This window comes from Panthera leo, chromosome C2 (assembly GCF_018350215.1).
Source record: "Panthera leo isolate Ple1 chromosome C2, P.leo_Ple1_pat1.1, whole genome shotgun sequence".
NCBI lineage: Eukaryota > Metazoa > Chordata > Mammalia > Carnivora > Felidae > Panthera > Panthera leo.
Window position 1 is genome coordinate 152,190,184 of NC_056687.1, and position 25,409 is coordinate 152,215,592.

Genomic DNA, 25,409 nt, shown 5'->3' on the forward strand with positions numbered 1-25,409 from the left:
AGCTCCGCCAGTAAAGAAGAGACCTTTTGCTTCCCTTGGTCTTTGTTCCTCACAGGCATCTCCCCGGGAGTCCTGGGGGGCATGCTGTAGGCCAGGACTGGGTTTCTGTGCCCCTGACCTGAGCACATCCAACAGACCCCAAATCCAACATTATTTTTGAGAGCTCGAAAGAATAGAGTACAGAGAACTGTTGAGACAGGATTCGTGCCCGCCTCCATTGGGACATAAATCCTGATACATGACGAAACCGATGGCTACTTCAATTACAAAGTGTTGTCATTCTTCACAGTGGGAGAAAAACCCAGGCTGGGAAGCAGAGAACTGGGATCCGATGATTCCACCACCCGCTAGCTGTGTGACCCTGGAGAAGCTGCTGTCCCTCTCTGTCTCTATCCAGTAAGGACGTTGGCTGTGGTCTGTAAGTTTCTAAGCGTGCTCTGGGAAGTCCCAGAGTGCCTAGGACAGGGGACTAGGATGTGGGGAGAGGCGGAATGGGGCAGGGGGTGCCTAACAAGGTGGCCAGAGCGGTTACCCTTTATGGGTGTGAGCCTGGAGGGAAAGCACTAAACTCCAAGCCTATGTAACGGGGCGCTTGCATGCATTGGTTCTTGGCAATGGTGTTGGTGATTTGATGCAAAGTTTCCTAACTGCTAAGTTTCGGTGCCCCGCTGGAGACATGAGGCTGTTGCCTCAAAGGACAAGGCCGGTCAAGTGGAAAGGAAAAGTCCCCGAGAAAGGGAATACCTGCTGGCAGGTAAGATGGATGTGTGGCCGCACCCGTCTTTCCTCAGCTTCTGAATATGGAGGAGGGGGTGGGGGGCAATGTTCTGACCCGGAAGGGGGCAAGCAAGAGGGGATCTCGGCAGGAAGCAGTCAGAGGGAGGGTGCTTTCACCACACAGACCTAGTCAGAGCCTCACACACGGACCACAAGGAGCTAAGGCAGCTTCTAAGGAGCCACGGCTGCCACCTGTGTGAAGAGTGGGGGCGACCCGCCGTGATTTACAGCGAATCCCTGGCAGCTAGGGAGCGACTGAAGTTTTGTGCCACTTGCTCTGGATCTCACATTGATTTAAAGGTCCGACGATAGGGGCGCCTGGGTGGCTCCGCCGGTTAAGCATCCGACTCTTGGTTTCGGCTCAGGTCGTGATCTCAGGGTTTGTGAGTTTGAGTCCCACGTGGGGCTCTTTGCTTGGGACTTCAAATTATTTTTTATTTATTTTTTTAAAAATTTTTTAACGTTTATTTATTTTTGAGACAGAGAAAGACAGAGCATGAACGGGGGAGGGGCAGAGAGAGAGAGAGACACAGAATCAGAAGCAGGCTCCAGGCTCTGAGCCATCAGCCCAGAGCCTGATGCGGGGCTCGAACTCACGGACCGCGAGATCGTGACCTGAGCCGAAGTCGGACGCCCAACCGACTGAGCCACCCAGGGGCCCCGGGACTTCAAATTAAAGGCGATGATGATAATACTTAATCACTTTTAGTATTTTCCGTTTTTATAAGAAAAAGGGAAGGGCTTTGAGTGGAAACGAATCCTGTGTTCTTTCTCGGAGCCCTTTAGTTTGGGCCCCAAGTTCATGCCCAAGTGCCCCCTGGTGGTGGTACTCAAACTGCAAGCACATTCCCCGGGAGGTTTTGAACTTTTGAGGCGAGCCCCTCCCACCTTCCCCTTCCTAGAGGCCCGGGAGCTTCCCGCCCAACTCAGCTGCCCATTTTCTTCCTAACTCAGGCTGCTTTTTAAAAATGTTTATTTATTTTGAGAGAGAGAGAGCGAGCCAGCAGGGGAGGGGCAGAGAGAGAGGAAGAGAGAGAATCCCAAGCAGTCTCCGTCCTGTCAGTGCACAGCCCGACGCAGGGCTCGAACCCATGAACAGTTAGATCATGACCTGAGCTGAAACCAAGAGTCTGATGCTTAACTGACTGAGCCACCCAGAGGCCCCCAGCTTGTTTTGACAGAAGGAGAAACCCCTGTCTTATTTCCACATCGGATGGTAGAGAAAGGAACAGGAAAATCCAGTTCAGGATTAAGTTCTGCTGTAGAGGGGACCCCAAGTGCCTCACAGATGGGGAGAACTGGGGACACTGCCAGGAGGGAGTCACCAGGCAGGCTCTTCCTTTCCAGCCTCAACACTCCAAATGCACCAGGACAGGTTTCACTGTCCCTACCCCACGGTTCAATAGGCTTGTGTGTGTGTGTGTGTTTGGGGGGGGTCCATTTAGCCAGAGGTGCCTGACTTACACTCTCCTGCCTTCCTTGGAGGCACACCAGGCTCTCCTTCATGCACCACGTGGCTGGGAGCTGGCTGATGTTCTGGATCTGGATGGTGTCGGTGGCTTTCTGCCCCAGGCGTAGCAAACCAAACTGAAGGGCTGAGGCTTTGATGACAAGGGCCGGCCCCTGAGACATCCAGAGGGGCCTGTCACCGGGCCGCCTGGGAGTGGGGGCTCTGTGCCCTACCCCTGCCACCCTTCTGGCCCACCCAGCTGCCCAGCCCCCCAAACAGCACCTTAAAGGCCGCCTCAATGTGTAACACCACCGGTGAGGGTGAGTTTTGGATTTCACACGGCAGGTCCTGGCTTGTGGGGCCGGGGACACCCCCGGTAAAGCTCAACTCAAAATCCTCCACCTCGCTGGGCTCTGGGAGAGAGGGCAAAGTGAGCTGGAGAAAGGGGGCGGGGCAGTTTCCGGCTGCGGCTGGGCCCAGATGTCTGGCCTTTGCTGACTTCTCGTCCACCGCTTGTGCCGGGCTGCGGCCGGAGCTGATCCCGGGACCCCCCGAATGCCTGCACAGGCCCCTCTTCCTCTCAGGTCTCCTTCCCCAGCCAGCCCCAGGAGGTGCCCCCGGTACCTATGGTCCCTGCGCAGGGTTCCACTTCAATGATGTGGCAGTCACTGACCTTCCCCCACAGGTATCTGATGGGGGACTTGCTGTTGTTCCACATCTGCAAGACATGCCCCAGTCCAGGCTCCCCGGGCACTGCCCCTGCACACATCTGTACCCACCGAAGGACTGCGGGGCTCCGGGCTCACAACGGGTCCTCCCGACACCCTCCCTCCCCGCTAATCCTTGGCCATCAACGCCACGCGGCAGGGTCCGTGGGCATCGTGTCCTGCCAGAGACCCAGGAGCGCAGGAAGGCTTCCGCAGCCCTATCATTCAGAGGATGCTGGGGAGCCGGTATGATGACGGACGTGCCCAGTCCGGCAACGGGTTACAATCAGTAAGCTGCCATCTGCCCCTCCAGCGATACCCCGCCCCCCCCCCCCCCCCCCATACTCATGCCAAGTTCAGCCCAGGCTCGGGAGGGACCACAGCCTACCTTAAAGTCTTTCTTCACATTTATACCAATGTAGTTCTCCCCGGGGATGATGAGGGCATACGGTTCTAAGAGAACCTGGAAAGGTTCTACCGAGCCTTTCACCTCGATTTCCAGGACAATGACGTCATCCGCAGAGCATGAGCAATCCTTCAGGGTTTCCAATTCCAAGCTGAACACAGACCCGCCGGGAGCTCAGAGCCGACGCAGCCCAGGAGCATGGCCCTCCGTGCCCCTCCCCTCTGGCCCTTGCCTGGGGTCTTGTGAAGAGGAAGCACTCCCCCCCCACCCCCCGCCCCCCCACAGCTCCTAAGCGCCCTCAGATCAGAGGCCCAGCCAACCAGTGATGAACTCCCATCTCCCGTCACAGTACTGGGACGGGGCCCCTTGCCGCTGCCTCCAGGGACCACACCGCAGCGGCATGGGCACCCAGCCCGGGGTCTCTCCACGAGGCTGACTGGAGGCCCACCCTGACCGTCTGCCCGGGGCAGAGCTGGTAGAGGTGCCCCCACGGGGCACAGCCTCGCCTCGTTAGTCACCGCCGCCCAGGGCCCACTGAGTGGAGCCCGGCGAGCTGTCCCCCGCGGCTGAGCCCCTCCAGGCCTAGGTGCCAGGACAAGGCAAAGCGCTCCCCCGTGTCAAAGCCTGCCGGGGAGCGGGGGGCTCCTTCACCCCTTCCCGTTGCCTTCCCCAGGACCCCCAAGGAGAAGGCAGGCCCCGCTGCCCAGCCCTCGCGCAGGGCCCAGCCCCCGCTCACCTCGTGGGCTCTGGGACGTCTTCTAGCACCATCTGGAGCACACTGTGAAAATCCCTCAGCTGCAAGACAAACACAGCGCCCTGAAAACAAACCGCCCTCCGTTCAGGTGGCCCCGGAGAAGCCGGGAGCCATGGCAGGAATTCCTTCTCCCCCTGGCCTAGCTGCCACAAAGGCCTTCTGGAAAACACAGTGCTGCTTCCCTGCCACCTCCCCCCTACCCTAGGGGAAGAGGCGTGGGCCTGCCAGGACGGGAGCCAGGACTCGGGGGCCACCGCACACTCCAGACTGGTGTTCCTCCCTCGGCTGCGCCCGAGCGGACGGGAAGGAAAGGCCCTCCAGACCCTGACGTTGCCCACCGGCAGAGCCCTCAACGTGGGCGGCACCACACCCTCCCAGAACAGTGAGGCCGGGGTGCGGAGCTGAGAGGCAGAGGGTCCCAGGGCACCCCCTTCACACCCAGCTCTCACTCCCCTCTCGAGTCACATACAAGGCCTCGCACTGGAGCCCCCCGTGTGAACCTTGTGCTCTGCACCGGCACCTCACACGCCGGGGGGGTGCCGGGGGCTGCCCAGGGGTGGCTCTGTTGTCGACTTAGCGGAAACACGGAAGACACCAGAGCCGAGGAAATGAGCCCAGGGTCTCGCGGCAGACCGGGCGCGTGCACGGTCGGGACCCGGCCAGAGAGGCTGCTTCGTCCCCCAGCCCCACTCTTAGCTACGGGCCGGCCTCAGGCGGTGCCGGGATCTCGTCAGGCTCGGCTGTGGCCTCAGTGTCACTGAAGAACATGGGCGAGGGGGTGGTGGAAGTACCCCGACCCAGGCATGCGTGGCTACCACGATGGCATCATTTTAACCTCACGAGGAGAGAAGCTCAGGATGAACTCGTGGTCCGTGTGGGGGCTGAGGACCCCTCTCTCGGGCAGGACGGAGAAGGCCGTCTCCCTGTCAGGGTGGTACTTGAGGCTGTCCATGCTGTAGGTCTCTCCAGGCATTAGGGGCTGCAGGTTCGGTTTCATGATCTGCCAGTGGAAGGCCAGCTCCACGTGCCTGTGGGGGCAGGGGATCCAAGGCTGTATCCCACCCCTGCCGGGACCCGGCTCCCCACCCCGTGCCTGGCCCGGCCCTGCTCTAGGAGGGAGCAGGAAAGGACCCAGGAACAGGAAGTGGCCAGGTCAGCCCTGAGGCTCGTCCCGTGGAGGAGCCTGGGGAGCGCGTGGGTCAGAGAGTCTGCCAGAGACCTCCTAAGAGAGCTGCCCCCTCCCCACCATAGCAGTTGGGGGTTAGAGCCACTGCTCAGGAAACTCAGGAAATGGTAAACACAGGGAACGAGGCCCTAACTATCAGGCTACAGACCCTAGGAAATTTTTCTGCAGTGTCTCCTACCATGTGAGAGTTCCAAAGGTTTGCCCCATGATGAACTCCCCCCTCCACTGCCCTCCACCTCTCCAGCTGTGGCCTCCCAGGGCGGCTCTGTCCGGCACTGGCTGCCAACAGAGCAGGGACAACTGCATGGGGGTGGGGAGGCGGGACTCTGGCACGCTGCTGATGGGGAGGGACAGCAGATGGTAAGGCCCGGGGTCACCCGGGAAGCCTGGCTGGCAGTGAGAATTGAACCCACCGGCCACAATCTGATCCTGGGACGTGGATGGCTTCCCCTCATGGGCATGGCAAGACCTCTCTGTAAAACCGTTCTGGGGCTAAGGGTAGTCCAGGATAATCTAGAACACTGCCCACTATAACCTCCTGCAGTGAGGGAAAACATACGTTATCTGCTCTGTCCAGTGTGGCTAGTGACACGTGGCTAGTATTCAACATGTGACTGGGGCCACCAAAAAAGTGAGTTTTAGTTTAATTTTAATTGATTGCAACTTAAATGGTCACCTGTGGCTACCATGATGGACAGGGAAAATCTGGACCCTCCTGGCCCACTGGGAGCTCCGGGCCAGGCGGGGAAGGAGAAAGGGTGCGTGTTGAAGGGTACTGCCCAGCGGTCACTCACGTAGCGTTTCTAATAATGAGCTGTTTTCTAGCTGTGGACTGAACGTTCTCCGGCTCAAAGCGTATGAAGTGCTGGGCCGTTAAGTCTGTAAGCTCTCCGGGCTCTGGCTGACTTTCTTCACCAGAAACATAGATCAGATCCAAAGCAACCAGCTGCCCAATTCCTGACACAGTAAGGTGATAAAAAGGGCTGAAATCAGGACTCTGTGGCCAAAGGCTGTCACGGGATCTACGCTACCATCCACATGCAACTGGCCTTGATCGTGACCCCAGGAGGTGGACATAAGAGGGTAACAGGGGCCTTCAGCACGCAGATCCTGTCCCCACATCTTCCCAGACCAAAAGGAGGTGATTTTGATAACCTGGTACATAGTGGGTACTCAGTTAAATGCTTGCTGGGTCAAACTGGAAGGAAGGAAGCAAGGAAGGAAGGGAGGGAGGGAGGGAGGGAGGGAGGGAGGGAGGGAAGGAGGAAGGAAGGAAGGAAGGAAGGAAGGAAGGAAGGAAGGTAAGTAGGTATGTAGGTAGGTAGGCGGGTGGGCATCTTGGGGAAATTTCAGCAGGATGCCCCAGAACCTGAGGTGGCCTGGGCGCACACACAAGCCCACCTACGGTCACCAGCTCCTTTATCTGGCAGTTGTCGCACACAATGATGAAGGTCTGCTCTGCCTTTTCCAGGCTTGTCGGGAGGAACGAGACCTGGGGAGAGAAGGGCTGTCGTTCAGGAGCTTCCCCCTCTCAGACACGCACCCCTCCCCTTATTCTCCGCCCCTCGTTTCCCTCTCTGCTGCTCCCCCTTCTCCCGAAAGCCGAAAGCCGGGGCGTTCTGCCAAGGCTCCACCCCAGGCTAAGGCAGGAAGCAAGTTGAAAGGCATGAAGAAAAGGTTCACAGAGACTGAGATGCAAACAAATGACAACACGTTTAACCTCATTCATGATAAAAGAAATGGAAAGGAAAACCACGCAGAAAACATTTTCACTCTTCATACTGGTAAAGAGCAGAAAGTTAGGAATCGTAAATGCAACAAGAAGATATCTTCATTTTCTCCAAAATCATCTGGAGGGAAAGGGGGGGTTGGCTGGAAGAGATGGAAGGGTGTAGATGCCATATGGTTGGCCAAGAGTTGATAAACGTTGACGTTGGGTACTGAGGACACAGTGATCATTAAACTATCCTTTCCGTCTTTGTATATGCTTTAACAGTCCGTGATAATAGTTCTTCCTTTTTTTTTAAAACAGTTTCTCTTTTGAGTTTGACAACACATTGTTGGCAAGAGTGTGAGAAAACAGGCACCCTCATATCTCCGCATGGTGGCGATTTTGGCAATGTGTATCACGATTCGGACCAGCAGAGACCCCCGAGACAGCAAAACCACTTCAAGGACTGTAACCTGCTGGGAGACTCATAGTTGGACAGAGTGATGTATGCAGCCACCAAAATGGCCAGAGATCAGAAAAAACCTTCATGTCCATCAGTGGGGGACGGCTGACCTGAATCATGGTTCGTTCACACAGTGGAATACTATGCAGCTGTGAAAAATACGAGACTGCTCCTTAAGATCTAGCAGAACTGGGGCGCCTGGGTGGCTCAGTGGGTTAAGCATCTGATTCTTGGTTTTGGCTCAGCTTGCGATCTCATGGTTCGTGAGCTCGAGCCCCATGTCAAGCTCTGTGCTGATGGCACGGAGCCTGCTTGGGATTCTCTCTCTCCTTCTCTCTCTGCCCCTCCCCTCCTTGTGTGCACGTTCTCTCTCTCAAAATAAATACACATTTAGAAAACAAAGGTATAGCAGAACGGTGAGTGGGCAGCGATGTGTGGGAAGGAAAAGTGGGAACAAAGGAAAACACACATGGGGTATCTCTGAAAGGGCGTTCCGAGGACCCGGTGAGGTTGTGGATATCTGGGTGGCTGAAAAGCTGTAGTGGAAAAGGACATTTGACCGTTTATTCCCATCTCTGGATTTTAGTCACGTGAATTTGTTTCTTACTTGGAAATATGAGTACGTTTTAAAACAAAACCCCAAACAATGAAAAAAGAAAATACACAAGGAACGCCAAGGGGAAAAACCTCCTCTTGACTCCTCACTGCTCCCCACAGGGTCCTGCTGCTCCCCTCTGCCTTTCCCTGGGGATCAGAGGACGGTGGCGTGAGGGAGGTGTCCTGGCCTGGGCCGGGGGTGACTGACCCCAGTTTCTTAAAGCCACACCTCAAGGTACTGACACGGTCTGGACCAGGCAAGAGGACCCAAGCCATCCCCCAGCAGCAGGCGAGGACTGATAAAGCCCTGTGATGCCCTGAATTGGCCTCATCCCAACTCCAAGAGCCAGGTTCTTACTGGGGATCAGATCTGCACAGACATGAGCATGACAGCATCACTCCAGGGCTCCAGAAGATCCCATCAGGCACTTGAAACTGGAAAGCAGCTGATACAGGGAAGCCCTCCTTTTCACCATGAAAAAGCAACTTACAGCAGTGGTCCTCAGACTTTCTGCGCACCGCAGAGCTTTAAAAATCCTATGCCTTGGGGTGCCGGGGTGGCTCAGGTGGTTAAGGTTCCAACTTTCGATTTCAGCTCTGGTCACGCTCTCACAGTTTATGGGATCAAGCTCCACGTCGGGCTCTGCGCTGACAGCACGGAGCCTGCTTAGGATCCTCTCTCTCCCTTTCTCTCTCTCTGCTCCTCCCAGGTGTGCTCTCTTTCTCTCTTTCAAATAAATAAACTTAAAAAAAAAAATCCTATGCCTCAGGCAAACCCCAGACCCATTAACTCGAAACCTCAGGACGGGGCCAAGAGAGCAATGTGTCTACAAGGTTCTCAGGAGGCTGCGATAGGCAGCTACGTTTGAAAACCCCATGGCTCTTGGCTCTCACTGTCTGATGCCATGGCGTGGTCCAATTCCTCCTCACCAGAAACCAGACAGCCTTCACTCTTGAGTGTCGGTGCCTCCTCCAGCGGACTAGCGAGGAAGGCCACGTACGCTTGTGGCACGGTCGGATTCCTGGGCCAGGGAGTCAGGGAGGGCGAAGGTGTGGAACGAGAGGGGCAGGGAGACGTCACCGTTTCCCACAGACCGTGCTGGGGACCAGTGAGTAGGTGTGATGAGCCCAAGGGACCTCTGAAAGAAGCTGGTTGGGAAAGGATAAGCCCACAGCCCGCAGATCCGACTCCGGGAGCTTTAAGCGGACGTTCAGAATAAGGCCTGAGGAAGCCAAGCCTTGCAGACTGTATGACCAAGAATTAAAGCAAAAAGAGGACAAAGCCACTGTCAGTCCCCAGGCACCAGATCTGGCAGGGGTGGGGGCTGGTATCCAAGAGAGATTGAAGAACCAAAGGACGATCCTGGAGGCAGCTGAGGTGGAAGGGACCCCCCCTGCTAACGGTGTGGACAGGCAGCACCCGGGGATCATGATGGAAATGCTGGGGCTGTCTGCACTTGCTTTGTCAGAGGGATCATAAGGCAAGCAAATCGCCTCACCCCCACAGAATGTGAGACTATGCTCCTACACAGAAACCACCCTGGAATGGGGGTGGATATTCAGGTCATGAAAACACAGAGGCAAAATGAAATCATGCAAGCCGTTGAGGAAACAGTCACGGCCAATCGTAACAAGGAGAAAATACACGTCGTGTCAATTACCTACCTCCACATATACGGCCTGCCCCGGAGCCAGCTCAAACGTGGAAGGCAGGATTCCAAAGGGAGGTTGCTCAACGAAGCCCAAGGTTGCGACAGCCTTAAAGAAAAGTGGGAAATTACACAAGAGTGCGGAAGAGGTTGTAAAATCCAGCAGTTAGGATTGCACGCTTCTCTAAACATCCGTTTTGCAGTCTGAAGGATATTAAGGACCATCCGGTACACAGTCGGTGAAGAAACTGAGGCCCGTGCGTTCAGCGGGCACTCGCTCCACCTTCCCTGGGCACCAGGCGCGCTTCCGAAGGCTCCCAGAAGCCCCGTGAAGGGCTGACCACCGGTAGGAGGAGGAAGGAACACCACTGACAAGCGCTTCCCTCATCGAGGAGATGGGCTCCCCCAGGACAGTCCCTTCCCCACCACAGTGCCCGGTGTGGCTGGTGCCAGCTTGCGTGTCTGCCTCCGTCCCCAATCCGCCCCCCGGGGCTCGAAGCTGCAGCCAGAGCCGAGGGGAGCCCCCACCTCGCTGGCAAGGCTGCAGCTCGAAGGCCGACAAAGGGAGCCGTCTCAGCAGGCCGGGGACACGACCCCACACCTACGGGACCCCGGCAGGTAGCGGAAGTGAGCGAAACGTGTGTCCTCCAGATCTATCGCTTGTTTTCCAGAGACACAGTCGCCAAGAAATATCCCACCCACAAGAAAAACAACCGTGTGCACATGCGGTCGACGGTGCAGTGCCGGGCTCCAGCCAGTGGGGCCGCGGTGAGGCCTGGCCCAGCGCTGCCCGGCTGCCCGTCTTGCAGAGACTGGAAATGCAGACTTTTACGTGAACTCTCCCGGCTTCTCAAGGTCGTCTCAAAAAATGTTTTTAAGCACAGTGCCAAATAAATATGCACACAGAATTCAGTCCAAGAGCTGCCACCTTGTGACCCTGTATCTCTTAAACCATTGGCGGGGCGCCTGGGTGGCTCAGTCGGTTAAGCGTCCGACTTCGGCTCAGGTCACGATCTCGCGGTTCGCGAGTTTGAGCCCCGCGTCCGGCTCCGTGCTGACCGCTCAGAGCCCGGAACCTGCTTCGGATTCTGTGTCCCCCTCTCTCTCTGCCTCTCCCCTGTTCATGCTCTGTCTCTCTCTGTCTCAAAAATAAATAAATGTTAACAAAAAAAAAAAATTTAAAAAAAACAAACAAACATTGGCTACAGTGGTGACCGCCTGAAGGAATAAACGCAGCGACACGTGAGCCAGGCCTAGGAGGGTGAGGGAGGTGAGACCACCCGCCCAGGTGACACGGGTGTCAGCACCGGACTCCGTACGTCTGGATCCGCATGTGGATCACGGCAGCCGGGAGAGAGGGTACGCCGTTCTTTTTCCCGTGTGTTTCCCATCACGGGTGCGCTCCGGCAAGTCCCCACGGGGTGGCGGTGGGGGCTTTCCTTTGCCGGATTCGTTCTCGCTCCGGGTAGCAGTCTGCGGTCACTTACCCTGAAGCTCAGCGGCGGCCAGCTCTTTTTAGGCACGATGCAGAACTTGCCGACGCTGAAGCCCACGTTTTTGCACAGGAACCTGGTTATCTTCATTCCCCCGATGAGGCAGTAGCCACAGTCCAATACCGGTGACACTGCAGCCATAGGAAAAGACGCCCATGAGAAATAACCCGTCCTCCGGAGAGGCCCCGCTGCCCTTGTTCTCCTGAGGCCCAGCCAGAGCTCAGAGCAGCCGTGGCCCGGCACCCAGAGCAGGGGATGAATGGGGACACTCCCTGACCCCCACTCCCACGTGGCAGCCTCCACGCACTGAGGGCTAGAATAGGAGTCTGTGCCCACTGTGGACTCAGGCCTCGGCCAGGACCACCCAGCATGGGCCTGGGGGTTGTGGTGAGAGTCCTAGCTTCTAGTCTGTGCCCAGGCTTGTAAATGAGGGGGCCCAGCCAAAGCTGGCCTTCCAAGGAAACGCCCCCCCCCCCCGCCCCGGCCAGAGCCACAGAGGCGACATCTGCCGAGGGCCCCGGGCACCTCTTCCTTGCCTCCGTGTGGCACAGGCCCTCGGGGGTGTCCACGAGTCAGAGGAGCCCATGCTGGAGATAGCTGGGCTGCCAAACTCCTCTCCTCATGCGTGCGATTCGGAGTCAGCCTCCACTGGGAAGTAGGACAGTTGGGGTCTGACACCGTGGAAGTCTGCATGGAAGCTGCTAGTAGGTCCCTCCTTAGGACCCAGAAGCCCCTCCCCAAGAGGACCAAGTCGTGCGCTGCCACAAAGGGGCCCTGAGAGGAGGCAGCCTGACTGAATCGCGGGGAGGGCAGCGCGCACACTCACATGTCAGCACTGGGGGTGGCCTCCGGGCTTGCAGGGGGATCACGAGCGTGTGGGCTGACTGGGTCTCAACTAAAATGAAATCATCAAAATCCCCGAGGCAGTCGGGAGAAAACTGGACGATATACTGGCAGGTCATCCCAGGGGCCACCATTCCGCCTTTTCCTGGGAACATCCCTGTGCATGAGAAAAGCAACCGATGAGGATCTGGGGACCAGCCGGCCACCAGGGCTTTGACTCAAGGGCTACAGATGGCAGCCAGAGGGTACAGGGAGTCCCCACCACAGCTGGGGCTGCTCCATGAGTAGATGCTGTCTGGGCCAAGGCCACGGCGACGGCAGAACAAGGGCACACGAAGGGAACAGGCTGTGAGGGCAGGGAACCCAGGTGAAGACACCAGGGTTCGGGGCAGGGAGCAGGCGGGTGGGGGTTGGGGGCGTGGGGGACATGGTCCACCTGGAATAGTTAGGTGAGGCCATGCCTGGCCTGATGGGACAGCAGAGAGCCATTCGAGCTTCTGAGCATGGTGGGGGAGGGGAATGACTCGATCAGGCCGTTCTTGGGATTTAAAACACCGTGTTCACGGAAGCTGGAAGGCCAGCTGGGAAGCCACCGCAGTGTTAAGTTTAAGTGACGAATGAGGACGGCCTGACCGGACGCAGCGGCAGAATGGAGGGCGAGCAGAGAGAGGGCAGGCCCGGTCCTGGAGGGGTGACTGGAGAAAGGGCCTGGCAGGTCTCAGAGACACGGTCAGGAGGATGGGCTGGCGGGTGGGCAGGCTACTGGCAGAGCACGAGAGCCCCAGGGACTCAGGGAAACGCGGGCCCAGGCCCATCAGAGGGCCACGCGGGCCGGTGCCAGGAGCGAGCCCAACACGCAATTCCGAGGCGGTCCAGACCGCGGCTGGGCTGACTCACCCAATCCCAGCGCGAAGAACCGCGTCGACGGCGGGATGACTCTTAGGCAGCGGCTGGCCGCGGTGGTGTTCTGCAGCGAGATCGCCATCTGCCCAAAGGTAAAGGGGAGCCCTTTTAGACAGCAACACACACGGACGAGCGACCCGAGGCCCGGACGGACTACCTAGCGCGGAAAGCGGGCAGAGGTAGAGATGAAATGAGTCTAGGCTGGCCAATGGGCACATGGGGATTCCTTTTGCCCATCGATCTACCTTTGATTGCATCTGGAAAAAACACAATACGAGGTGAACCGGAAGACGGGAATAGATCTGACCTTGGCTTTGCCGGCTTTACAACAGCTGCTGTGTACTGACTGTCCGCCATGTGCCCCATCAACCTCACAATAACCAGGAAAAGGTGGGAGTTCTCGCTCTCTCACACCGCAGAAGCTGAAGCTCCCAGACGTTCCTTAACGCGTGGTGTTTTGAGATGTGAGCCCAGGATATCGGGCCCCAACGTCCTGCCCACCTGGCCTCTTACTTGCCGACTTTCCCCCTACGTATATCCCTCTGGGCCACTTCTTCCCATGGGCACAGCGAAGAGGGCTATCGGCACCTGTATGATAAGGTCGTAATCGGGCCTCCCTCCAGCACTCAACCCATCCAACCCTATCAAATCCTGCCTTCTCTTCTTCCTCTCTCAGACTAGGAGACCCCCGAGGGCAAGGCCTAGGATTCGCGCACTGCTAACCCCCACCAGAAGAGGAGCTCGTTCGCAAACATACCTTTTGCTTCGATTTTGTGAAATATTACACCGGGGAAAAATGGATAAAGTATAACATGACAAAAGCCAAGTTTCCATCACCCAGTTTAATAATAAATCATAAAAACACATGGGGCGCCTGGGTGGCTCAGCCAGTGAAGCATCCGACTTTGGCTCGGGTCATGATCTCACAGTTCATGGGTTCGAGCCCTGCGATGGACTCTGTGCTGACCGCTCAGAGCCTGGAGCTGCTTTAGATTCTGTATCTCCCTTTCTCTCTGTCCCTCCTCCACCTTCTCAAAAATGAATACACATTAAAAAGTACAGAGGAAACCTACCCTAGCCCCCTTGCCCTCCACCGATAACAGCTACGTAAATTTGAAGTGTGGGCCTTCACACTTTCATTCATAGGTATGTGTTCCTAAATCAACACTTGTCCATTGTTGGCCAATACAACATTTGCACCAGTCTATCTGTGAACCACACCCAAGTGTGCAGAGAACCGTATTATGGTTTTAATCTTCATTTCTCTGTTTTTAATGATAACTAGCACTGTTTCATATGTTTATCTGCTATTTGAGGTTCCTCTTGTGTGAGTTGTCTATCCATATCCCTTTACGATTTTGCCATTGTGTACTTCGTCTTTTTCTTATTTTTAAAAAATGTTTATATCTTTATTTTTGAGAGAGAGAGACAGACAGACAGACAGAGAATCCCAAGCAGGCTCTGCGCTGTCGCACGGAGCCCAACACGGGGCTCAATCCCACGAACTGTGAGATCATGACCTGAGCCAAAATCAAGAGTCAGACGCTTTACAGGCTGAGCCACCCAGGCATCCCTGTCTTTTTCTTATTGATTTGTAGGAGTTCTTGATATATTCTGGGTACTCATTCTTTTTAAGGTACATGTTATAAACAATCTCCACGTTCATAACTCATATATTTTGAGGTACAGTCTCCAAACTTTTAATGTAAAATTTATCAGCCTTTTGTGGTTTGTGCTTCTGTTTCATGAAATCTTTCTATATCTCCTATATTTTCTTCTTTAAAATTTATTTGAGGTCTTTGCTGGAAAGTACTTCGCTTAGGGTATGGAGTGAGGTAGGGCTTATATTATCTTCCGTGCAGCATGGATGCTATCTCAGTCTTGTCTCTGCAGGGGTGCACACGTGGACGGAATAGCCTGAGCAACAGCATGTGCAGTTCCCCCCATCAGGCTGCTGTTCCTCAGACACATGGAGCCAGCTGCACCCACTGCTGAGATTACCAGTCAAGGTGTCCATGGCAGCAGCCGGTCCTCGCATCCACTGAGGCATTAAGACAGCCTTGCTCCAGGGGCGCCCGGGGTGGCTCAGTCGGTTAAGCATCTGACTTCAGCTCAGGTCACGATCTCACGGTTCATGAGTTCGAGCCCCGCCTCGGGCTCTGCGCTGACAGCTGGGAGCCTGGAGCCTGCTTCAGATTCTGTGTCGCCCTCTCTCTCTGCCCCTCCCCCACTCACACTCTGTCTCTCTCAAAAATAAACAAACGTTAAAAAAAAAAAACAACTTTACGACAGCTTTGCTCCAGCCACACAAGGCAATCCCCTGGCCAGTGAAAGGCAGGGGCCAGCGGTTTACAAGGCTTCTGAGGGGATGTGCGACAAGCACAACGAAAACGTCAACTGCATTTAATGGCAGTCAGCTCAATGACACATTCTCAGATTGGCTCTTCCTCCTTCCCTTTCCTCACTCCTCTCTAGAGACGCAAATGACAGCACCTACTCTCCCCACTGCAGGCTCTGCTTTGTGGGGCACCCTGGCTGTGACAGTTGGCATCCGAGGAGTCCTAAAGCAGCAGACCCTTAGGATGCAAGTCGAGAGTTGGCTCTCCCAGCAGTCAGGTGGCAATCTAGGACTCTAGCTGCCGGGCAGGAGGGTGTGGTGAGCCCTGGTACGCAGTGCACCACAATTGGCACGGTTGTCACCCACGGCCAGCTGAAATGAGGTACAGGTGGAGGTCAGGCACTGAAACATGGGGTAGCTACAGTGCCCGCAAGGTCTGGGGCCGCGATAATTATAAGGGCTGCAGAGTGGGCTGGCTTTCCTTAATGGCACTGGAAGGCCCAGAGGAAAAGATGACAGGCTCAGAGCAGCGAACTGCCAACTCGAGGCCCACCGTGAGGACATTCCTCGCATTCCTGGTTACACACAATTTGCTCGGGTGTCTGTGTGGGTGTGCACACGCGCACTCCTCGCTTGATTTGGTTTGCCATTTTTCACCTGGTATTTCTGCACCTATGTTCTTTTTTTTTTTTCTTTCAGACGCCTTTTTTAAGTTAGCAAAATACTGAATGGAAACAAAAGACCAAGTATATGAAAGCTATAACCCCCTGGCTTACAAGGTACGGCCTCTATTCCCACCACAACCCTTCAGCCTTCCGCTCACAGCCTGGGTCCCGTCTGCCCTCACGTCAGGACGGAGAAGCTCTCTCGAACCTTCCGGGGGCTGGGGACTGGGAGTGTACCTATATTCCAAAGCAAATCTGGCCCATGATTTTCATTGTCATAGGTCCTCATCTGGCTTTGGGGTCAGTGTAACATTAGGCTTAGTCTGTTCAGGCTCGTGTACAAAATACTGTAAACCGGTTGGCTTATAAACAACAGAAATTTATTTCTCACAGTTCTGGAGGCTGACAAGTCCAAGATCAAAGTGCCAGCATGGTCACGTTTTGGTGACGGCCCTCTTCCCGATTCATAGCTGGGGCTTTCTCACTGTGTTCTCAAAGTAGTGGAAGGGGCAAGGGATCTCTAGAACCTTTTTTACAGAAGCATTAACCCCCGGGGCACCTGGGTGGCTCAGGCGGTGGTTGAGGTCCGACTCTTGATTTCGCCTCAGGTCATGATCTCATGGGTTGTGAGATGGAACCCCACATCAGGCGCTGAGCTGGCAGTGCAGAGCCTGCTTGGGATTCTCTCTCTCCCTTGCTCTTCGCCCCTCCCCCACTTGCACCCACGCACACTTAGGGTCCAGTGCACGCTCTCTCCCAACATAAAATAAACTTAAGGAAAAAAAAAAAGCACCAATGAGGCCCCACCCTCGTGACCTAAGCACCTCCCAAAGGTCCTACCTTCTAATACCATCCTCTTTGAGGGCTAGGGTTTCAACATATAAATTCTAGGAGCACAGGAACATTCAGATCATAGCAGGCTCATCACCCAATAATGAGGGTATTCTTTTTCTGGTCTCTGAAACAGTTTATACTTAATAGGGGTTAGTTTCAATGGCTGGTGATGGACACCTGTCAAGTGATCTGGGCCTAGCGTTACTTTGGCTAGAAAATGGTTTTGTTTTTAGTTATTTTCATACAAGTTGGACGGTCACATAGGTAAAGAGTCAAAGGTTTTGGAAACAGAAATCCTGCCTTCTTCCCCTGAATCCCTCTCCAGCCATTTCCTGCAATACCTTCTCCTCCTTTGGCTGATCATTTCAGAATATGTCTCCAGGGGCGCCTGGGAGGCGCAGTCGGTTAAGCGTCCGACTTCAGCCAGGTCACCATCTCGCGGTCCGGTCCGTGAGTTCGAGCCCCGCGTCAGGCTCTGGGCTGATGGCTCGGAGCCTGGAGCCTGTTTCCGATTCTGTGTCTCCCTCTCTCTCTGCCCCTCCCCCGTTCATGCTCTGTCTCTCTCTGTCCCAAAAATAAATAAAAAACGTTGAAAAAAAAAATTAAAAAAAAAAAAAAAAAAAAGAATATGTCTCCAAAGGGCGTGCCACTTTTTCCTCATTTGTATGCACGTCTTACGGATCGAGGATATGGATATTCTCTCTCTCCTCTCCCATATCCAACTCACCATACGATATGCCCTTCCTATCCCCCATCTTTCCAATGTAAGTTATATAATATTACTTGGTTAGAACAGTCATTGATGTTTACCTTATTGTCACTGTGCAAATGATATTCACAACCGAGCATGAAATTGTCCCTTATATAATTATTGTCTTTCCAGAGTTAATAATCAACTGATTATTTTAATAGGTACTTGTTAATAATTAAGTCTCTCTGCACTACTCTAAAAATCTCTAAGATGTCCAGATATATCAGGGACCCTTAATGATCCCCCCATAAGTCACCCCCATAAGTCAATCTATGCTAGAGCCTTCTGGCCTCTTCCAGTCTGGGCTGCTCTCCTGCTATACCTACTGCTAACTATCACCAGGACAACCCCTGTGGCAGATTTAAGATACATCCACAAGTTCTTTGACACTCCTCCCATTGAGAGGTGAGGTCTATGCCGCTTCCCCTGGAATCTGGACTAACCTTAGTGAGTCACTTGTAACCTACAGCATGCAGAGGAAATAGGGACTTTCTCTACTTGTCTAAGGTAACCTCCAAGGTTAGGTCATACAACCTCCATCTTGCTTGCTGTGACAATCACTTAGAAGCTCGGATACTCACTCTGAGTTGCAATGTGCGGTCTGATTACACTGAGGTGGCCACTCGGTGAGGAAACCCAGGCCGTGGGGAGAACCCACGTGTCGGTACTCTGGTAGACCCCCTCAGCTGCCTACCGACAACCAACCACTTGCTATGCAAGTAAAAATGGCTCAGACAATTCCAGCTTCCGGCTTCCAGGTCACCCCTAGGCCCTCTTTATAGCTGAGGCCTCAAACACTGTGGAACAAGTCATCCCCACTGTGCCTTATCTAAATTTCTGATCCAAAGAATCCGTGAGCATGATAAAACGGTTGTTTTAAGTTGCCAAGCTTTGGGGAAATCTGCTTTGCAGCAACAGCAACTGGAAAATCATTTAACCATTAGGAATCCGGGGATTTCCCTCCCCTCTCTCCTACGCTGGATCTTTTGTTTTTCACACACCAGCCCTCCTCTTCCTTGGTTTACTCCCTGGTAGGACAGCATGCTCGCTAACGGTTTCCTCACGAAGGGTGCGTGGAACATACACTTGTAAAAAAAACTTTACAATTTTGAAAATGTTTTTATCTTTAAACGTTGTCGTTTAGTTGGGTAAACGACATATGGACATAGTCATATACCTAACAAATGCAAGGCGCATTTCTAAGAGATATCACTGTGGTCCCTGGGTGGTGGCTCAGCTGGTTAAGCGTCTGACTCCTGATTTCGGCTCAGGTCATGATCTCACGGTTCGTGAGTTCGAGCCCCCCTCTGGGTTATATGCTGGCAGTGCAGACCCTGCTTGGGATTCTTTCTCTTTCCCGCTCTCTCTGCCCCTCCCCCACTCTTGCTATCTCTCAATATAAATAAATAAAACTTAAAAAGTCTAAGAGGTATCACTAGATATAATTCAATTTATGTAACAGACTGTGGCAAACTGTATTTCTCTTTTTGGGAGGCTTGCTCTGGGGAAACCAGCCACTGTGCTAGGAGGAAAGGGCGGGGCGGGGGGAGGAGATGGAAGGAACTAGCTGATGTGGAGAAGCCACAAGGGGAGGAAGTGAGATCTAAGCTGAAGGCCAGCATCAACCAGCAGACACGTGGGTGAACGGCCCTTCAGAAACTTCTAGCCTCCAGTCTTCTGGTTAGGACTCCAGACATCACAGTAGAAATAAACTGTCCTTACGATATCCTATCTGATAAGCAAGCAAATGTCTGTTTATACCACTAAGTCTTGGGGCGATTTGTCACATGGTTGTACTAACTGGAATACTGAATATATTAAGATAAAATGAAAGTTGCCCTTAAAACCATGCCAGAAAGGACCATTTCAAGTACTTTTTTTTTTTCTATCAAGTACCCTGAACCACTTTTATTCTTAAGCTCCAGAACATAATACATCTGAGATATATGCCTTCCCCTGTATAAATGCTTAGAATCCTGCAACCGTACAGACATCCACTTACTGTGGAGACTTGACCCTGAGCCTCACTAAAAAGCCACTAGATGCAGAGGCTTCCAAGAGTAGAATTTGATTCCAAGATTCATCAGATGACTGTGGGGGAAGGGAGCCATAAGCACAGAATGGGAAGAGGCAATGTGGAATTAGACGGTAACTAGAAGATCGGTACAAAGTCATGATTTTATTATTTTTATCTTTTAAATATTTTTTAAAATTTACATCGAAGTTAGTTAACATATAGTGTAATAATGATTTCAGGAATAGAATTTAGTGATTCATCACCTACATATAACACCCAGTGCTCATATATATATGAGCATATATATATGCTCATATATATATAATGCCCAGTACTCATATATATATATACATATATATATATACACATATACATATATATATACCACATCTTCTTTAGCCATTCATCCATCGATGGACATTTGGGCTCTTTCCATACTTTGTTTATAGCGCTGCTATAAACATTGGGGTGCATCTGTCCCTTGAAAACAGCACTCCTGTATCCTTTAAATAAATAGCTAGTAGTGCAATTGCTGGGTTGTAGGGTAGTTCCATTTTTAATTTTTTGAGGAACCTCCATACTGTTTTCCAGAGTGGCTGCACCAGTTTGCAATCCCACCAGCAGTGCAAAAGAGTTCCTCTTTCTCTGCATTCTCGCCAACATCTCTCACTGCCTGAGTTGTTAATTTTAACCATTCTGACTGGTGTGAGGTGGTATCTCATTGTGGTTTTGATTTGTACTTCCCTGATCATGAGTGATGTTGAGCATTTTTTCATGCATCAGTTGGCCATCTAAATGTCTTCTCTGGAGAAGTGTCTGTTCATGTCTTTTGCCCATTTCTTCACTGGATTATTTGTTTTTTGGTGAGTTTGATAAGTTCTTTATAGATTTTGGATACTAACCCTTTATCTGATATGTCATTTGCAAATAACTTCTCCCATTCCGTAGGTTGCTTTTTAGTTTTGCTGACTGTATCCTTTGCTGTGCAGCTTTTCATCTTGATGATGTCCCAATAGTTCACTTTTGCTTTTGTTTCCCTTGCCTCCTGAGATGTTGTTGAGTAAGAAGTTGCTGCAGTCGAGGCCAAAGAGGTTTTTGTCTGCTTTCTTCTGGAGGATTTTGATGGCTTCCTGTCTTACGTTAGGTCTTTCATCCATGTTGAGTTTATTTTGTGTATGGTGTAAGAAAGGGGTCCAGGTTCATTCTTCCGCATGTTGCTGTCCGGTTTTCCCAACACCATTTGCTGAAGAGACTGTCTTTATTCCATTGAATGTTCTTTCCTGCTTTGTCAAAGATTAGTTGGCCATAGGTTTGTGGGTCCATTTCCGGGTTCTCTATTCTGTTCCATTGATCTGAGTGTCTGTTTTTGTGCCAGTACCATACTGTCTTGATGAGTACAGCTTTGTAATACAGCTTGAAGTGCGGGATTGTGATGCCTCCAGCTTTGGTTTTCTTTTTCAGTCTTTGTTGCTTTTGGTCTTTATTTACTTGTTTTGTTTTGTTTTTTCATCTTCTCTCCCTTCAGAGAGTCCCTCTTAAAATTTCTTGCAGGGCTGGTTTAGTGGTCACAAACTCCTTTAATTTTTGTTTGTCTGGAAAATTTTTATCTCTCCTTCTATTTTGAATGACGACCTTGCTGGATAAAGAATTCTTGGCTGCATATTTTTCTGATTCAGCACATTGAATATATCCTGCCACTCCTTTCTGGACTGCCAAGTTCCTGTGGAAAGGTCTGCTGCAAACCTGATCTGTCTTTCCTTGTAGACTAAGGACTTATTTTCCCTTTCTGCTTTCATGATTCTCTCCTTGCCTGAATATTTTGTGAATTTATGTTGACAGTCAGTTTTTGTTGAATCTAATGGGAGTTCTCTGTGCTTGGTTTCCTTTTTCAGAATTGCTTTGGGATTGAAGCAATCGATTTAGTTTGTTCTAGCTCTGTGAAGAATGCTGGTGTTTTTTTGATAGGGATTGCACTGAATATGTAGATTGCTTTGGGTAGTAATGACATTTTAACAATATTTGTTCTTCCAATCCATGAGCATGAAATGTTTTTCCATTTTTTGTGTGTGCCTTATTCAATTTATTTCATAAGTTTTCTATATTTTTCAGTGTATAGATTTTCACCTCTTTGGTTAGGTTTATTCCTAGGTATTTTATGGTTTTTGGTGCAATTGTAAATGGGATCGATTCCTTGATTTCTCTTTCTGCTGCTTCATTATTGGTGTATACAAATGTAACCAACTTCTGTACATTGATTTTATACCCAACGATTTTGCTGAATTCATGAATCAGTTCTAGCAGTTTTTTGATGGAATCTTTTGGGTTTTCCATATAGAGTATCATGTTATCTGTGAAGAGTGAAAGTTTGACTTCCTCCTTGCCCATTTGGATGCCTTTTATTCCTTTGTGTTGTCTGATTGCTGAGGTTAGGACTTCCACTACTATGTTGAATAACAGTGGCAAGAATGGACATCCCTGTCATGTTCCTGACCTTAGGGTGAAGTTCTCAGTTTTTCCCCATTGAGGATGATATTAGCGGTGGGTCTTTCATATATGGCTTTTAAGATCTTGAAGTATGATCCTTCTATCCTTACTGTCTTGAGGGTTTTTATCAAGAAAGGATGCTGTATTTTGTCAAATGCTTTCTCTGCATCTATTGAGAGGATCATATGGTTCTCGTCCTTTATTTTATTGATGTGATGAATCACATTGATTGCCTTGTGGATATTGAACCAGCCCTGCATCCCAGGAATAAATCCCACTTGATCGTGATGAATAATTCTTTTAAAGTATTTTTAGATCTGGTTGGCTAGTATCTTGTTGAGGATTTTTGCAGCCACGGTCATTAGAGAAATTGGTCTGTAGTCCTCCTTCTTAGTGGGGTCTTTGGTTTTGGAATCAAGATCATGCTGGCATGATTTTAAATATGTATACAGCTGTGTATGGACAAATGCATAGACATTTGTATACATACATATGCATATATATGGTTGAATCCATGCAATTACTCTTTTTCTCCAGCTCTGTCCATTGAAAGGACACAGAACCAATGACAACCCAGCAGGAAATAGCAGATCTAATGCTTGGACCCTGATTTCTAAATACCAAGTTTCTGTGTTCTCCACATAAAAGAACAGGGCTTCTTAGAAACTGATTCAAGAACTGGGACAAGTGAGTTTAAGATGAGCCTGGAGCATCTTGTAATGCCAGAATGTAAGGAAGTGCTAAAAAAGAAAGCGAAAGAACACAGAAGACCATTTGTAAGGCTCCCACTGGACAAACCTAGTATAATTACATAAACTTTAAACAAACTCATTCTAGGCTAACACAACTTCGTTATCCAGAATGATTCTAAATAGATGCGCCCTTGAATACTGGCCAAGGAAATGAACTCTATGCAATAGCTACATTTTATGGTACTACTAGGATACATGTTTTGAAAAAGATAAAATCATCAATTGGTCAAGTGGGGAAAACCCAACTACTTCACTAAAACTGACCAAGCAGACCTTTAAGGTGTATTCTCTTGATCAGAACTATGCTGACCAAAACACTGGGTACAAAATAGGTTCCAAGTGCTTCTTATAATATTTATAATTGCCCTGATGTATTTTACTCTCCTCCACTGTGGGATATTCAGGTGTTTAAATGTTGCTATTCTGCCAATATCAAACTGACATCCCAAAATGATTCTGCATCAGAGACTAAAACCCTTCTGGTTAACTCCTGTCCTTTAGGAACTTTTGACCAAAATGGGAGGAGTTGAGAAGTTTTGGAAGAGTTGAGGGCAATGGTGCAGACCTGGCCTAAGACAGAGATACTAACAGCAAACACTGGAAGATTCACTGTCCCAGACTGCAAGTTTTTTTCTCTCTCCTCTCAGTTACAAATTTGTTTTTGCCTTTGTTCACTGACCACAGCATACCGACTACTATTCCTCAAATGGGCATGCAGATAACAAATTCCTCTGAATTATCCTTTGAAAACGTCTGTCTACTAATGAGTCTTCCAATCCATGAATATAGTATATTCAGTATTGTGCTGGTAAATGTTTAATGACAGGTTCTTGGAGATGGTGGAGAGCCATGATTTGATAGTATTTGCTGGCTTTCATGGTGTAAATACTTCCTCTGTGGTCGAATTCAAGATACCATCACTGAACATGGAGTTGGGGAGAGATGTGCACGGTACACTCTTCTGAGCTACTATGACCTGGCTCCAACATACTACTGGCTATATATCTATTCATCTATTTGGGTCTCCTTTAATTTCTCTCAATTATATTGTTTAGTTTTCTGTCAAAGTCTTGTACACGTTCATTTAAATTTGATTTATTTAAATGCACTACAAACTATCATATTTTAAATTCGCTTTATAATAGCTTGCTCTGGTACATAGGAATAAAATTAGTTTTATACATTGACTTTATATCTAGAGACTTTTAATAAATTCACTGATTAAATACAATAGGTTATCTGTGGATTTGGATTTTCTGGGTACACAATCATGCCATCTGTGAATAATAACAGTTTTACTTTTGTAAATACCTTTTGTAAAATTATGAAAATTTTATTTGATTTTTAGTTTGCTTAGCGTTTTTTAAATTATGACTAGATATTAAATTTTGTCTGTGTCTATTGAAAGATAACTATGTGAGTTCTCTCCCTTACTGTTAAATGGGGAATTCTACTTATTGCTTTTCAGATGTTAAACTAACTTTGCACTGCTAGATCAAACCACGCTGGTTATAATTTTTTTTTTAAAGTTTATTTATTTTGAGAGAGCGTGCATGCACCCATGCCTGTGCACCCAAGCAGGGGAGGGGCAGAGAGAGAGGCAGAGAGAGAATCCCAAGCAGGCCCTGCACTGCCAGCGCAGAGCCCGATGCAGGGCTTGAACTCACCAACTGTGAGATCATGACCTGAGCTGAAACCAAGAGTCAGATGCCTAACCAACTGAGCCACCCAGGCACCCCTGTAATGCTTATCATTTTCATATAAAGCTGAATTCCGTTTGCTAATGTTTTCTTGGGAAACTCTGCAGTTCTGTTCATGACAAAGTTTAGCCTTTCTTATAATAATCCTTTTCAGATTTTGGTATCCAAGATTATGCTTTTCTCATAACACAAGTTAGGCTGTCTTCCCTTTTTTTCTATTCTCTGTATTGTTTATAAAAGGTTGTTGCATTTCTTCCTCATAGGTTAGAGAGAATTCACAGGTGAAGCCATCAGGGCCTGAACTTTTATTCGTAGGTTTGTTGTTGTTTTAGACAACTTTACTGAGATATAATCTCCATGCCACAACTCACCAACTGAAAGGGTATAATACAGTGGTGTTTAGTATTTTCATAGAGTTGTGCGACCACCACAATTTTAGAGCTTGTTAGAAATTGTGAGGTTTTAAATTACAGATTCAGTGTCATAAGATTTTTCGGGTGGCTTATTTTCTCTTGATCTGTTTTGTATATTGTATTTTCCTGCAAATGTCTCTATTTCATCTACATTTTCAAATGTCTAGATATAAAGTTGTTCATAAACCTCTTATTTTTCTAACGTCTGTAGGATCTATAATATCTTCTTTTCCTTGATATTGGTGACTTTGTACTTTCTTTTCTTTTTGATCAGCTCTGCTGGGAATTTATTAATTTTATTAATCTTTTCAAAGAACTATGGAAAGAGCCCAAGTGTCCATCAACTGATGAATGGATAAACAAGATGTGGTTGCTACATATATACAATGGAATATTACTCGGTGATCAAAAAGAATGAAATCTTAAAAAAAAAAAAAAAAAAAAAAAAAAAAGAATGAAATCTTGCCATTGGCAACAAAGTGGATGGAACCAGAATGTATTATGCTAAGCAAAATA

The 25,409-nt window shown here is 50.2% G+C and overlaps 1 protein-coding gene across 2 annotated transcripts in view; it reads right to left on the reverse strand.

Moving 5' to 3' along the window:
* The window catches only part of DLEC1 (DLEC1 cilia and flagella associated protein), a 90,913-nt gene that overhangs the window by 24,792 nt on the left and 40,712 nt on the right, over positions 1-25,409 (reverse strand). For both annotated transcript variants that reach the window (XM_042954850.1, XM_042954849.1), the window contains exons 7-18: positions 12,934-13,021; positions 12,020-12,193; positions 11,188-11,324; positions 9,717-9,809; positions 6,682-6,772; positions 6,075-6,237; positions 4,930-5,122; positions 4,077-4,135; positions 3,323-3,491; positions 2,852-2,945; positions 2,510-2,640; positions 2,242-2,400 (exon numbers count right to left, since the gene is read on the reverse strand). In XM_042954850.1, coding sequence (XP_042810784.1) covers positions 2,242-2,400; positions 2,510-2,640; positions 2,852-2,945; positions 3,323-3,491; positions 4,077-4,135; positions 4,930-5,122; positions 6,075-6,237; positions 6,682-6,772; positions 9,717-9,809; positions 11,188-11,324; positions 12,020-12,193; positions 12,934-13,021 — 1,551 coding nt within the window. The remainder of the gene's footprint in view (positions 1-2,241; positions 2,401-2,509; positions 2,641-2,851; positions 2,946-3,322; positions 3,492-4,076; positions 4,136-4,929; positions 5,123-6,074; positions 6,238-6,681; positions 6,773-9,716; positions 9,810-11,187; positions 11,325-12,019; positions 12,194-12,933; positions 13,022-25,409) is intronic.